Below are 15670 nucleotides of genomic sequence, written 5' to 3' on the forward strand. Positions count from 1 at the left end.
AATGTCTCTTAATATATGGTTCAATTTTAATCATTTCACACCCATGGTTGAGTTATTTTGCATTAAACAGTAAGGCAAGAGCACTGCGAGTTTAAAGTGTTCCCAGGTCTAGCATTCCCCACATAAATGAACATGCAGTTCAATTTCTGTCCCCCAACAGCTGCAATACCAATGCCATGTTACCTTGCTTTGATCTTTAGTACATTCAATAAACAGCGGACACACAGAGTATTGGCTTGGCGTACACATCATTTGCATATTCCAAATGTTTACTATATTATACAAAATATATTCACGAATACTAACCAATATACTGCCTGTTACAGACATTGCTTATTAATAATAATCAATTCCAAACTTAACATTTAGGTTTACAGAACTACTGAAAAATCACAAATTTAATTGAAATGCACAATATGAACACGTGTAGTTATAGCATGACCATTTGTACACAGCGATATACGTACAGTTGCAGAAGGACCATTATTATCCCAAAAGCAAGTTACTTTGAAATGTTCTTATCAACAGAGATACCATGAGATTAAATTTTAATACAATAACATCTCAAGTTCTAAACAGCATACACATTGCTGCTGTAATCTGGTGAACATGGTTTGAGGGTTTGATATCCCAATGTTGGCCAGGATTTTGGATAGACTGCCCTACATGCTGTTCCTCATCCCTACTCTTCACTATGTTAAAATCCAGAGTTAAAACAGTCATATTCTTTCCCAGATCTTCAGGCTGTAGAGATACTTACCTTTTCCTGTTTTTGAGGGAAATAAGTATTTTAAAAGTGAATATAAAATGGTTAGAAGAGGAGGGAAGGAAGGATAGTGCAATGGGATTACAATTTATTGATCCAGTTGTAGTGCCAGTTGCAGCAAAGATACATGTGCACTGTAATTTCTACCATTCTTCAACTTCCATTTTCTGACTGCCATAATTCTAACAGCAGCAGTAACCTACTTAAATGTAAATGAATTACTGCCAGTGTGTTAAATAATATCAATTTGAAAACCCAGGCTAAGTCATTCCTTCTATCTAAGATCTTCAGGACTGCCTAATTTCTGCTTCCCAATTAACCTCACTTCAATTTTGCCCCTAATTCACCTCTCACTGTCGACACACTAACTCATGCGGTTATTAAATCACAGGTAGTCTTCTCCAATACTCTCTTTGCCAATCTCCTCATTTCTACAATTCATCAAGTACAAGTCATCCAGAATACCACACTCCATGTTCTCACCTGCACTGATGTACAAATCGCCATTCTTACCAAGCTTCCAACAGCTCATAAAATTGACTTCACATCCTCCACCATTACATTTCTCTCACTCCCCACTTCATCACCAGCATCCACTCCTTCAGCCGCTTTACTTCTGCCCTTTCAAAAGTACCCCGCACCTCCCATGCCCTGGATTGCAATTTTTCACACTTCTCTCCTGTCATTCTACCACCCCCACCAACCCGAACCAAGCTCAGAAATGTCCCTGTATGTAACAAGCGTTATGAAAATGTTATTGCAGAAAAAAACTTGTGTATGATCAGTCTCTAATGCATGTCAACAGCTATTGCAATTACCTGTATAATAATGAGCCACAGCTCTTAAGTAGTCAGAAAATAAATACAGCTTAGCCACACAAAAAGTGTGAAAATCTCCAGACACATTGTTTTAATCTGTGGTCAGCTTCAAACCACTAAGGTGGATTTGGTGTAGTGGCCCATTAAGCCAGTATTTCAAAACATTAAACCCATGAAGGCACAATATCTACAGGCATTAAAAATTGGATCTACATGTAAATGCTTTATTTCTTGCCAATTTTCTACTTCCCTGAAAGTGTTGACTCTACAGATCCCGGCAGACTTCTAACTTCACACTGAAGTGGCAATTCTTCATCTGAAAGCTCAACAAGACATTAGGCACTTATTAGTGCCAAAAAAAAAACCTCTCACCATCCTACATGAGAAGGATTGAGTGATTTTCTCTGAAACATCTGCCTGTTATAAAGCAGCTGCATTCCTGCACTGGAGAAGGTGCAGACAACAACAATACTGATACTAGATTGTGAATGAGAGAAGATAAAAGGAAAGAACCTAAAGTCATAAAATGTGCCAGGAAAAAGGCCCCAATTCAGGATTGCAAGTGATTGTTAAAATTTGGACATCCAAGAGGTGTAGGCTTGAGTACCAAAGCCTTGTTTTTATTCACTTACTAGCAGTGTTCCCTCTAACTTCAACTTGTTGCACTGAGCAGTCCCTTTAAGAGTGAGATAGTTTGTATGAGATGCAGCCACTGAAGTGCACATCTTAAAGGGAGCATCGTTTGTACATGGTCTGTTTATCCCTATGCTGCACATTCCCAAATGAGGGAACATCGTACAGTGACATACAGTGCACCTCTTTCAACTTGGTCCTACTGGTAGATGCACATGAGAGTGCCCAATTAATACCCACTACCTGAATACAATTAAATACTCAATTAATTCACAATTAAATTTATAAAATCAGGAAATCCAGAATATTTATTCAAAAGTAATGGAGAGAAGTAAAATTGGAGGACAAAAGTCAATTTAAACTAAATATTAAGAAATATACTCGAAAAGGCAGCCAGTCAGAGGTCAAAGCTTCTTGAATATTCAAAATACAGCTGGCTGCTGAAAGAAGATGGGATACTTGAAAGATCAGGTCAGCTCAGTCGGCTGATGGCTATTTATCTTCCTCAGGCTCTTCACGCATCATACAGTCTATTGGGTCATGATTCAGGGGCCAGGATTTCAGAAAAGAGGTGATAAGCTAAATGGCGAGATTTTTAAAGAACTTAAGTGCTTCCCAGAGTATTTTCCCCTATTAAAACGCTCACCTAGAACAATGGGACTCGCAGTCAATTTAAGTAAACTGGGAAGCAAGTAAAAAGCAAGTTGAATCTCACAGGCAACTGGGCCTAGGTTTTCCGATGCATGTGATTTTACCTCAGCTAATGAAAGCCTCATTTTAAATGATTACCATGAATGATACAATAATTCCAATCTGAAAATCTAGGCTATAGTGTATTCACAAGCAGGACAATAACTCCAGAGTTAAACCTCCTTTCATTCCACTCCCCATTTTATTTAAAGAGCTGGAGTACAGCATAACTAAAAGCTGGATACAGGTTATTAATCATATTTCCAGCTCTAGTTCATTCTCTGTAACACCTGCTGGAAATTTTAATCTTGCTAAATGTAGGGTTAATTGAAATAGAAGTGACAGAGTACAATCTCTCTTTTGTATATAAACCTGAATTGTATTCTTTGTTTTTATATTCACGGTAGTCACTGTAAAACATACTTAACAACAGCAGGGACATAGCATTTATACTTTCAGCTGCCACTCTTCCTCCCTTAAACTGTTAATGTGATGAATTCTGACAACAGGTTTTGGTGAGGGCTGTTTACACAGCCTCCAGGAGAAAAAAAACTCTCTCTTCACAACACTCACCCACCTGCTGTTAGGTGATCATTGTATCATGACACATAGCAGTAGGATGGAGATTGGCACTCACAATTCCACACAGAGAACAACAACTTTGCTACAAGGCAGTGGTCAGGTATCCCTCTGTGCAAACAGAGATTATAACAGAAGATGCTCGCACACACCGCTTCCAAAAACCACGATGCAAGATCCCTGCCAGCAGGTCAACTGCCCAGTTACCTCAGCCAAAGTACTGGTGCATTGGGACCAAAAAAGAGGAAGACTAAGTCAAATGAAGGCACTAGGTGGGAAATATGGCTCAATATAATGGTTCAGCACACAAGGGCCAGAGTTTGTTATGGGAAACAAACAGTAATAACAGACAAAGCATAAGATTCATCAGCATTTGTAACAGAAAGACTAGTTTCATGTTCATATCAGAACATTTTTGATGATGCTCCCACTTAAAATGTAAACTTACTGTATTTTCTTTAGATCCTGATGGACCAGTTGGGGATTCCAGCAATTCCCATTTTGAATTCAGTATATCCAGCAGTCATGTTTTAAAAATCTCTACAGTGCACTCACTACTTTAAATAAACATTATTATTAATGAAACTTCAGAATATGTTACAGCATGGCACCTCACTTTCTTGCGACACACTATGTTTCCCAGATCATTTTCTATTTAATACACAAGGAAATACTTCGATCTCTAAAAGTTAAGAGCAATATTCAGGTATCCATCCTGAAATGTCTTCCAAACAACACAATCATAGTATAAATGTGCTTATAAATATTTTCAACAAGTTTGCATCTAGCCAGCTCCTGAAAGCAAAGCCAGTAGGAGATTGTACAAAGTCAGGGTCAATATGTAAGACAGATTCACTTCAGTACCACATATGGGAACAGATTGCCCATCACACTCTTGGTCAGGAAACAGAAGACAATACCATCTCAATTTTACTATCATTTGAGACATCAATGCATATGGGAGTAGAAATTCATCCTGGCTGGTAGGGATGGGAGGGGCAGCACAAAACAAGTGATATCTGATTGACCACCCGATATTTAATTCCATTAACTGCAATGGAACTGAGCTTCAGCTGCAGTGTACAACCAGCGGCCGATCTGGCATCGCCTATTCTGCATCACTGCACAAGGTAAATTTCTACCTTATGAACTCTCAAGTCCTAGGATTTCAAACCAAAAGTATAAAACTGTAACTCCCTCCTAAAATTAAAGGTTTAAATACCAAACTCTTCATGAGTAAAATTACTTTGAGAATTTGTATCACTGCATGAGTAAAACGAAGACAAGAACGGAACCTCATTCACCGCAAATGGTAAAGATAAAAAATGAAATACATTTAACCTCAAACTTCTCCCCCTTTTCCAAATTCACCTGCACTTGAAACTTGCTGGTCAAATATCAAAAAGCAGCTCGGCCGCTGCTACACTCTTATGAAATTTCACACCAATACCGAGAGATCTTTATAATCACAACTTCAAAGGCCAGGTGAACCAGCAGCCAAATTTAACCATCCTTATTCATTCATGAAATGTGGGCAACACTAGCGAAGCTTTCTTTGCTTTCTCTGAGGGATGGAGGGTCTCCTGTTGTTCTATAATGATTATTTGTATAACTGAGTGCTTTTAGGATACCTCTGAGGACATTAAGAATGAACCGCACAGTGTGAGCTGGAGTTCCAAAACTATTTTTTCCAGATGCGGCTAACGTAACAAGTCACACACCATTTAACAGAAAATTATACTTCAATTTATTTCTGTTTTATTTTCTTGGTCCAAGCAAATCTCTGGCACAGCATGTTATTGCAATACTTCACATCAGAAACCTTTTACTTATCAATCACACAGACTACACTACCATCTGTACATAATCCATACCCCTCCTGCTACGAACTTACACATGATTCTATCCCCAGCGCCCCTCTCCCCTAGCTCAAAGATTTAATCCCTCTCACTGTAATTAGAAGGCTCTAACTGTACTTAATATCAGCACAAAGACTGGAGCAAAAATAATTCATGTTAAGTCTTGCCTCAGAAAGATCTTACAGTAACACAACCAATGCTATATTACATCTTTCTGCTTTGGAGTACTTCAGATATTCCTTATGTCAGTGCACTAATTTCTTTTTATCTTACACAATTAGTATTTTATCTACTTTAAAGATGAGAAGCTTGGCACAGCTACAAGTGCCCAATCTTACACCCACTCACGTTTCATGGCCAAGAGGTGCTGGAGACCATGTTGTAATGTATGTCACCCTGACTATGCACCAATTCCCATCTCAGGATGTCTCAGACAGCAAAGGTAAACAACTATTTGTGTCAGGCTCTGGCCAAGGTCTGGGTGAATCTTTAACCTACCAGTACAAGTCAGCAATGTATTTTCACCATCCGAGAATCATTCGCGTTAATCAGTTAAAACTTCTACATTGTCTTTGCAATAATTTTACAACCTACAATTGCGTTTTTAAATAATTCATGAAAATATAAAGACTTACAGTGGTGGGAGCAGGGGCAGGGGGCGGTGCATAAGACGGTCTTTCTGTAATAGAACAAAATATAAAACAAAATTAAAATTTTAATTTATGAACAAATGCAACAATATTAGGATTCAGAAATAACATTAATAGGAAAATCCTAACTGTAACTATTCTGTCCCGTGTCTCTAATCTCTTATCTCCCCATCCTGAAGGCAATGTCTCCTACTGAGGACAATTCCATGGGTGCCAAGCACACTCTAGTATATCGTCCAAGTGCCCATTCTTCCTATGTAAGTCCATACAATAGAAGGTAGAGTTTCTGCAGGGCCTCCCTGATCTCTAACAAAGCTTCAGTCTCTGCACATGGAAAATTCCCGGTCTGAACCATCACATCAGGAGAAAACGCCAACAAGCAGGCACTTTCCTACAGGGGAGGACAAGTGGTCTGGGTGGCCCTTACTGACCAGGACACAGGTGTCACTGGGATATTTTACATCCACCTGAGAGTGTAGACAGGGGCCCAGTTTAACATCTCATAAAAAATTGATTTTTTTTTTGCTTTGTCTTGCATGTTTTTATAAGTCAGTACACGTAACAAAACTAAAAGCCTTCATTAATTTTGGAACATTTCAACAGATAACAAGAACAACATTCATGTAACTAGTCTTCCCTGGAGACAGCAAGAGCTCTGAAAAGTCTCACAGGTAATCGCAGATATGCTCCAATTATTGTTACTTTCAGTGTTCACCAACCTTCCCCCCCTTCAATACCAGGACAAACAAATTGGCAACAACAATATCCCACCCAAATGGATGAAAGACTGCTCAGAGAAACATTGACAAATTAGAGACTAACATAAAAATAGTAAACAATGGTATAATCATAATTACTTGGTCATTTAGAAGTAGTGACAAACACCTTGAATTCAAAGATGACAAGAATTTTTTTAATCTGAAGAAATAACGGTCACAAAGTTGGTGTTTAAAGTTACAGTAAAAAATACAATGCACAGTGGCTCAGTGGTTGAATACGTTGCATATCCAGGTCATGAGTTAACTGATTTGAAGCAGGGAAGCAAAGATTTCATATTTGATGTAATTATGGGCTGGAGAAGAAATAAAAACTAATTATGGTTCCTGTTCCTGATTTGTCTTCAGTAACACCCTGCCCCACCCCGTCATATTCAACCATGAAGGAAAGGAAGGTCAAAGAAGGTTGTTGAAAAGAGTTGGTAGTTACTAGAAGCAAAATTCATAACATTCTTCACAATAACACAGACCACATTGTTAAAGCCAGAATTATAAATCAAGCATGTAACACTAGATTAAAAAATGCAAGGCATATAGAATGAAATTTCCCAGGAAAGTTGATTTGGACAACAAATACCACAGAAACTATTGGACAGGATACCAAAAAACAAGTGGCTGATCTTTCACTGGCACATCCAGCAGGTGTGTATTAACTGCACCATGCACTCTACAGGTGTCTTGTAAAAGAATATGGTGCATGTGGGTGGAAAGCAGAGCATGTACATACTGCAGCATATTTAGTGGGCCATCAGACCAATCACAATTCCACAGCCTTTGCCCATTACTCAATGCACCAGGCGCTATCTAAGCAAGTCAGTGCTAGAATGGAATTCTTTAATTATAACACAAACCAATGAGGGCTACATCCACATCAAGCAAATGAGGATTCAAAATTATTTGCTCCTTTACTTGAAACAACATGCTTTTATAAAATTAATCAAGACTCTATTAAACACACTAAAGAATCTCCAGCTGCCATCTTGGGTATGGGCAGAGAATCAACATCAGCAGAAGCTGGGTAAAGGGCGCTGGTGGAGGGAAAAACGAACCTGAAGAACTGGTCTTAAAGCTTTCTACCAGAACATAGTAAATGAAGCTTCAAATCACTGTTACAAGTCTTGTATTATCGGAAAATGATGGTCAATATTTGCATTTTCATTCAATAACAAATTCTAAATCACAGTTTTTTGCTTACTTGACATGATGATGCCAACAGCCTCTTACAATCTGAAACAGAAAAAAAGAGACATCAGAAAAGCAAAATCTTTCAGAAACAGCACATGTTCAGTCTACCATTCATTTACATCTTAGATGAAGTCTTGTATTTATAGTGCCTTTCAAAACCAGCACAGATTAGAAAGGAAAGCCAGTGCCTCAATGTTCTTTGTGGATCAGCTACTTGGAGAGTTTTATAGGTAACTGTACTCATCCTGATTCAGATACAAAAAATCATGGGCCATGTCCCACTGCAAACACCTGAGCTCATGATCCAGGCTGGCACTCCAATGCAATGTCAACCACTTTTTGGCGGTGGTGGTGGTGGTGGTGGTGGTGGTGGTGGTGGTGGTGGTGGGGGGGCAGGCCCAGTAACAGAGGAGGGCAGGTAGGAGAGAAGAGTTTCTCAATTTTAACTAAGGAAGTAGAGTGCCAGTTGTGAACTCGAAGGGAAGAAGTACCTATTAGTTTACAAGAAAGTGCCACATTCATAATCATCCGTACTTTCTCAGCAAGAAATTACAGCAAATGCCCATGATTTCATTTAAAATCTCCTGCTTTACAGTGAGGCCCCACTGCACACACTGCTTCATGCTGACCAACTGCTCACAGAAAGCCCCAAAAGAAACAGCGGACACCACATGCCAGCCATATCAGTGGGTAACACTCTCATCTATGAGCAAGGTTCTGGGTTCAAATCACACTCCAGAGGCTTCAGTACAAATATCAAGGCTGACACTCCAGTGCAGTATTGAAGGAATGCTGTACTGTCAGAAATGCCATCTTTTGGATGAGACATTAAACTGAGGCCATGACCGTACACCTGGATAAAGGGATGAATGGTATGGTTGCCAAATTTGCTGATGACACAAAGATAGGTAGGAAAGTAAGTTGTGAAGAGAACATAAGGAGGCTACAAACAGATATAGATAGGTTAAGTGAGTGGGCAAAGATCTGGCAGATGGAGTATAATGTGGGAAATGCGAAATTGTCCATTTTGGCAGAAAGAATAAAGGAGAAGCTTATTAGCTAAATGGTAGAGATTGCACAGCTCTGAGGTGCAGATGGATCTGGGTGTCCTGGTGCATGAATCACAAAAGGTTAACGTGCAGGTACAGCAGGTAATTAGAGAAACTAATAGAATGTAATTGTTAACACTGAGGGGAATTAAATACAAAATTAGAGAGGTTATGCTTCAGTTGTACAGGGCACTGAGTGAGACCACATCTGGAGTAATGTGTACAGTATTGGTCTCCTTATTTAATGAAGAACATAAGTGCATCAGATGCAGTTCAGAGAAGGTTTACCAAGACTAATACCTGGAATGGGAGGGTTGTCTTATGAGGAAAGGTTGGACAGGCTGGGTTTGTATGCTGGAGTTTAGGAGAGTAAGAGGCGATCTGATTAAAACATATCAGATCCTGAAGGGTCTTGACAGGGTGGACATGGAGAGAATGTTTCCTCTTGTGGGGGAATCTAGAACTAGGGGTCACTGTTTAAAAATAAGGGGTCGCCCATTTAAAACAGAGATGAGGAGAAATTTTTTCACTCACAGGGTCGTGAGTCTCTGGAACTCTCTTCCTTAAAAGGTAGGGAAAGCAGAGTCTTTGCATATTTTTAAGGCAGAGGTGGATAGATCCTTGGTAAGCAAGGGGGTTGGGGGTTATAGGTTGTTGGGGGTTATAGGTAATCAGGGGCAGGTGGGATGCAGATTTCAGGTTACTGTCAGATCAGCCATGATCTTATTGAATGGCGGAGTTGGCTCAAGGGTCTGAATGGCCTTACTTCTGCTCCTTGTATGTGAAAGATCCCATGGCCACTACTTTGAAGACAATTGGGTGAGTTCTCCCTGGTGTCCTGGCCAATATTGATGACCATGGCAATCTTGGGGCTCTACAGAAATAGAAACAGCTTGTGCGTGTCTTAGCCACCTTTTATAATCCCAAAGGTCTCCATCAACACGCCCTCACAACCCCCCTCCAACGCCACAGCCTTCAGAGCAAAGAGTCCCTGCCTGCAATCTTTCCTGATCATTATAACCCCTCAATTTTAGAATATAATCCTTGTGAATATTTCCTGCAGCTATTCCAGTGCTTCCACACACATGCACACACATAAACCCCTCCCCAAACACCACCCCAATGCCCCACCCAATCCCACACATCAACCCCTGCCCTTCAACCCCTACACACACCTCCCCCCAACCCCACTCCTCCCCCCACACCTCCCCCACTCCCCCTCCCCTACTCATCCATCTCCCCCCCATCATACCCTCAACCCCCACCCTCAATTCCCCCCAATCCCACCCCCATCCCACCCCAATTCCACCCCCAATCCCACCCTCAACCCACCCAATCCCACCCTCAACCCCCCTCAACCCCCCCAATCCCCCCCATCCCACCCTCAACCCCCCCAATCCCCCCCATCCCACCCTCAACCCCCCCAATCCCCCCATCCCACCCTCAACCCCCCCAATCACCCCCAATCCCACCCTCACCCCCCCAATCACCCCCAATCCCACCCTCAACCCCCCCAATCCCACCCTCACCCCCACAATCCCCCCCAATCCCACCCTCACCCCCCCCAATCCCACCCTCACCCCCCCCAATCCCACCCTCACCCACCCTCACCCCCCCAATCCCACCCTCACCCCCCCAATCCCACCCTCACCCCCCCCCAATCCCACCCTCACCCCCCCAATCCCACCCTCACCCACCCTCACCCACCCCAATCCCACCCTCACCCACCCTCACCCCCCCCAATCCCACCCTCACCCCCCCCAATCCCACCCTCACCCCCCCCAATCCCACCCTCACCCACCCCAATCCCACCCTCACCCACCCTCACCCCCCCCAATCCCACCCTCACCCCCCCCAATCCCACCCTCACCCCCCCCAATCCCACCCTCACCCACCCTCACCCCCCCAATCCCACCCTCACCCCCCCCAATCCCACCCTCACCCACCCCAATCCCACCCTCACCCCCCCAATCCCACCCTCACCCACCCTCACCCCCCCCCAATCCCACCCTCACCCCCCAATCCCACCCTCACCCACCCCAATCCCACCCTCACCCACCCTCACCCCCCCAATCCCACCCTCACCCCCCCCAATCCCACCCTCACCCCCCCCAATCCCACCCTCACCCACCCTCACCCCCCCAATCCCACCCTCACCCACCCCAATCCCACCCTCACCCCCCCCAATCCCACCCTCACCCCCCCCAATCCCACCCTCACCCCCCCCCACCCTCACCCCCCCCCACCCTCACCCCCCCCCCACCCCCCCCCAACCCACCCTCACCCACCCCCATCCCACCCTCACCCCCCCCCCCATCCCGCCCCCAATCCCACCCCCCCAACACCCCCACCCCCCCCTACATGAGGAGAAGCCGCTGCTGAGGATGATTTTGTGCCCAGGCCTCAGGCTCCGGGACCGCGAAAGATGTAAATCGGCGGCGAGATGATAAAATGTGGACTCACAGAGAGCGGGCGGGCGGGAGGCCTGCGGGTGAACCGATCCCCCGGGCGGCCGGATTGTGCGGGACACTCGGGGCCGGAGAAGCGGCGGCGGCGGCGGCGGCGGGAGCGGCTCCTATTGTCCGGGGGGGGCGGGGCCACAACATTCCACACAAATCGAACACGGCCCGGGGAGGGGAGGAAAAATCACACCGCCTGAGGAGACACTCGGCGCTTCAGGTCCGCCCGTTCTCCGCCCTCGCTGCGACCTGTGGAATTTTGTAAACGATTAAATATTTTCATCGAATCTGCCACTCGGTATCGAATCATTCCGTCCCAAGGCCAACCAGTAATGTGATTTCACTCCGCACATTCGAGCCTTGGAATAATTTTTCTCAGTCTACAAGTTCAGCTAATATTGATGTGATTTTGTTGTGAAATCAATTATTGTGGTTCGTTGAATGAATGTTGGTAAATTGATAGTTTCTCTTCTAAAATAAATCAGTTTCCCATGGAGAATCTGTTGCTGTAGACAGTAAACCTGTTATTCTGCTCTGAATAGAATTGATTCCCAGACTCTAAAGTTTAGAAATTTCATTCATTCATTTTGTTTATTTCTTTAATATTATGATTCATTTTGTCCCTTCTCGCCCACTGAGAAACCTCCTTACCCTGAGAATGGTTATTTGCAAGGTGAACTAGGGCAAAATTCAGATAATGAAGGGAGAAATTCTCCACCCCTCTTGTCTGATAAGTTCATTACATTCTTGGCAATATCATTGATTCAAAAATAAAATATTACTTGTATAAAGAATACTTGTTTAGGATAGATTTCTAAAAAAAAAATAAGAACAGGATGAGGCCATGCTGTGCTTCTCCGTTCTACAATCATGACATCTAAGCTTGACATCAATCCCGCTTCCTACCTGGGTCATAACCCTTGACTCCTATAGTTCAAAAATCTCTCTCAGCCTTGAATAAAATCATTCAGCATCTGTAGCTCTCTGGGATAGAGAATTCCAAAGATTCACACACCCTAAATTGCCTTTAATGTTTTACTCACACCTTTAGTAATTCAATCTCCTAGTTAACATCTCTTAGTTTTACTATCCCCACCCCCCCCCCACCTCCACATTTGCTACAACACAATTTCTGACTCTTAAACTCTCACCTCTTTTTTTTATTTTCAAACTTTTATTCATACTTCTTTTTTCCACCTGAGTCCTACCCCACTAGTTTTCAGCTCTTGTGATTGCCCTATTTATGCACCGTGCTGGGACCTGAGCACCGGGGCATCTCAAATGGAGCCTGTACGGTTCCTTCTTGGAGTGAAAAGGAATCCCTTGTTCCCACAAGACTCCTTCAAACACACGTTCACCACTTTAATCTGTCAATATGTATGCGGCTCAGGTAATAATCTAGACATTATAACACTTGAGATCTTCTTTAATTTAGTTCCTAGTTCCTGGTATTTCCAAACAGGAGCTCTTGCCTGCTATTCCCTATGCTGTTGGTTCCAACATGGATCACAACAACTGGATCTTCTCTCTCCCTCTCCATTATCCTTTATAGCGTAGACAGGTTGGGCTGAATGGCCCATTTCTGTGCTGTAAATCCTACTCATTCTAGCAAGGGCCGACCTGCTCTGAATGGCTTAGAACCTTTGTGGGCAGTGAATTTTCCAACCAGGCTATTTAAACAAGATTAATAGACTTGTGGCTGAGAGATTAGGCTGATAGGAATTGGCAATCATACTGATGTACAACTGACAATTAAAGACCCCAACTCATAATTATGTCATTTTTTTGGCAGATTGTTTTGTTTTGTACATGTTAAATCTGAATTGCTCATATGTTCATGATGACTAAAACTTCCTGATATCAATTTTACATTTGTTATTTATTCATACTTTAATAAACTAATACTGTGTCACTGTAATGATGGTTTAGTTTGAAGTCATTTTCTACATCTACCAGTGATTATCTTATATACCTTTGTGAGGTTACAGCAATCATCTGACGTCAAGGTTGAATGGATCAAGGCTTTCCAATCTTTTCTTATAGCCCAGCTCTCTGATCAATATCCCTGTTGCCTGACACTGTTACTCTGACGAATGGGGAGTTTGATAGTGATTAGCTGAAGCAGACAGATTTAAGAAGCTTCCAGGTTTGAGCAACAATCAGTGCTGAGTTACCGAACACAGATGGAACACCAGATGAGATGAGACTGACTGTCCTTGACACCAAGTCAGCATTTAATGGTGTGTGACATCAAGGAGTCCTAACAAAACTGGAGCCAATGGGAATCAGGGGGAAAACTCTCCTCTGGTTGGAGTCATACCTAGCACAAAGGAAGATGATTGTGGTTGTCGGAGGTTAGTCATCTCAGCGCCGGGACACCACTGCATCAGTTCCTCAGGGTAATGTCCTCGGCCCAACCATCTTCAGCTTCATCAATGACCTTCCTTCCATCATAAGGTCAGAATGGGGTGTTCGCTGATGATTACACAATATTCAGCACTATTTGCGACTGCTCAGATACTGAAGCAGCCCATGTCCAAATGCAACAAGACCAGGTCAGTGCTCAGGCTTGGGCTGATAAGTGTAAGCAACATTTGTGCCACACAAGTGCCAGGCTATCTCCAACAATAGAGAATCCAACCATTTTCCCATTGACATTTAATAGCATTACCATCGCTGAATCCCCCACTGTCGACATCCTTGGGGTTATCATTGACCAGGAACTAAACTGGACTAGCCATATAAATACTGTGGCTACAAGAGCAAGCCAGAGGCTGGGAATTCTGTGGAGAGTAACTCACCTCCTGATTGCCCAAAACCCGTTCACCATCTAAAGGCATAAGCTATGAACGTGAAGGAACCATCCAGGACACAGCAATCCTCTTGATGGCACCCTATCTACCATAATAAGCATTCACACTCACATGTCAGTAAAACATGAAAGAAATCTTAAACCTTTGTAAATCAAACCGTATTCTTTTTGCTTATTTAAAAATGGACTTTGCTGAACCAAAAGATGGCTGCTACACATCACATGATTCACTAGATTGGCCACAGTTTCTAGAAATTTCCAACAGCAATTACAAGGACAAATGAGTTCCCTCCTCATCCTTGTGGAATCTCACACTTCATTGTAAGGATACATTATAATCCACCAAACCAGAGGACTAAACAAAGAAAGAGACATCAAAACTTGTTTTACCTGCAAAGGCACTAACAGCCACCATCTCATATCTGGGACTATCAAGGTCCATTTGAAAAAGGAACTACTGAAGGGAAATGGACATAATTTGCACCTTTGTAAGTTCACCCTCTAGTAGAGTCCAAGGGTCTACCAAGACAATAACTACCGCAAACAAGGTCATTAATATGGATAATGATTCGTTCAGAGGCTAATGAGAGGGACATTATTAGTCATAAAATAAAAGCCAGGTCCAGATACCAGATAGGCATCCCTTTATGAAATAAGTATGGAGGAAAGAGGTCACATTACTTGAGTGACCATTTTGAAGTCTCTATATTCAGTTAAGAATCAGAATCAGGCCAGTCTGGTGATTTGTCTCCAACCTGCAAGACTAACAGCAGGACTCCAGGTTGGCCAAACAAGCTGCAACAAGTTTCAGCCTCTCAAAGCCTGTTTATCTGGAAGCTTCTGACCATCACCTGCCAAGCAGACCAGGTCTATGTCGAGCAATCTCATCTCGCTGAATTGTCATCCACTTTAAAGGGATTCTGCATAGGTGTCTTCTGCCAGGAACCAACCGGGGGCTCATGCTGTGATGACTCCCACAGTGGACTAGCCTACCACTCTCAGTGTCAAGGTTAACCCATGAAGACTGGGCGTTGGGGTGAGGCCTGTCGATACCAGAACATCTCTGTAACAAGGACCTGTCCCTTCAGGAAATAACTCGAAAGAAAAGCGATGCTTTATCAAACTCACCCCTAAGCAAAGAAGCAAAATGAAGCTGTTTTTATGGGTGAGATTTGGCAGGGAGTAACTATGCCTCAGGTGATAGTGTTTGTTCAACCCGTGTTGCCAACATGCTCATACATTGCTCATTACTTTGGTTACATGACTTTCCATGAATTACCTTTAAAATTAAATTGTCACCAGATTCTTGAGTTTAATCGACACAGACAAACAGTCTACCTTGCATTTTCCCACCATAGGTTGGACATGTTGAGACTTCTTGTACAACATTCAGT

General features: G+C 42.9%; 1 protein-coding gene across 1 annotated transcript in view; it reads right to left on the reverse strand.

Annotated features, from left to right (window-relative positions):
* smarce1 (SWI/SNF related, matrix associated, actin dependent regulator of chromatin, subfamily e, member 1) overlaps positions 1-11723 on the reverse strand; it is a 52949-nt gene extending 41226 nt beyond the window's left edge. The window contains exons 1-3 of the mRNA XM_041217484.1: positions 11469-11723; positions 7967-7998; positions 5981-6024 (exon numbers count right to left, since the gene is read on the reverse strand). Of these exons, the coding sequence (XP_041073418.1) occupies positions 5981-6024; positions 7967-7973 (51 nt within the window). The 5' untranslated portion in view covers positions 7974-7998; positions 11469-11723. The remainder of the gene's footprint in view (positions 1-5980; positions 6025-7966; positions 7999-11468) is intronic.
* Between the last annotated feature and the right edge of the window lie 3947 nt (positions 11724-15670).

The sequence above is a fragment of the Carcharodon carcharias genome, chromosome 23 (assembly GCF_017639515.1).
Source record: "Carcharodon carcharias isolate sCarCar2 chromosome 23, sCarCar2.pri, whole genome shotgun sequence".
In the NCBI taxonomy this organism is placed as follows: domain Eukaryota; kingdom Metazoa; phylum Chordata; class Chondrichthyes; order Lamniformes; family Lamnidae; genus Carcharodon; species Carcharodon carcharias.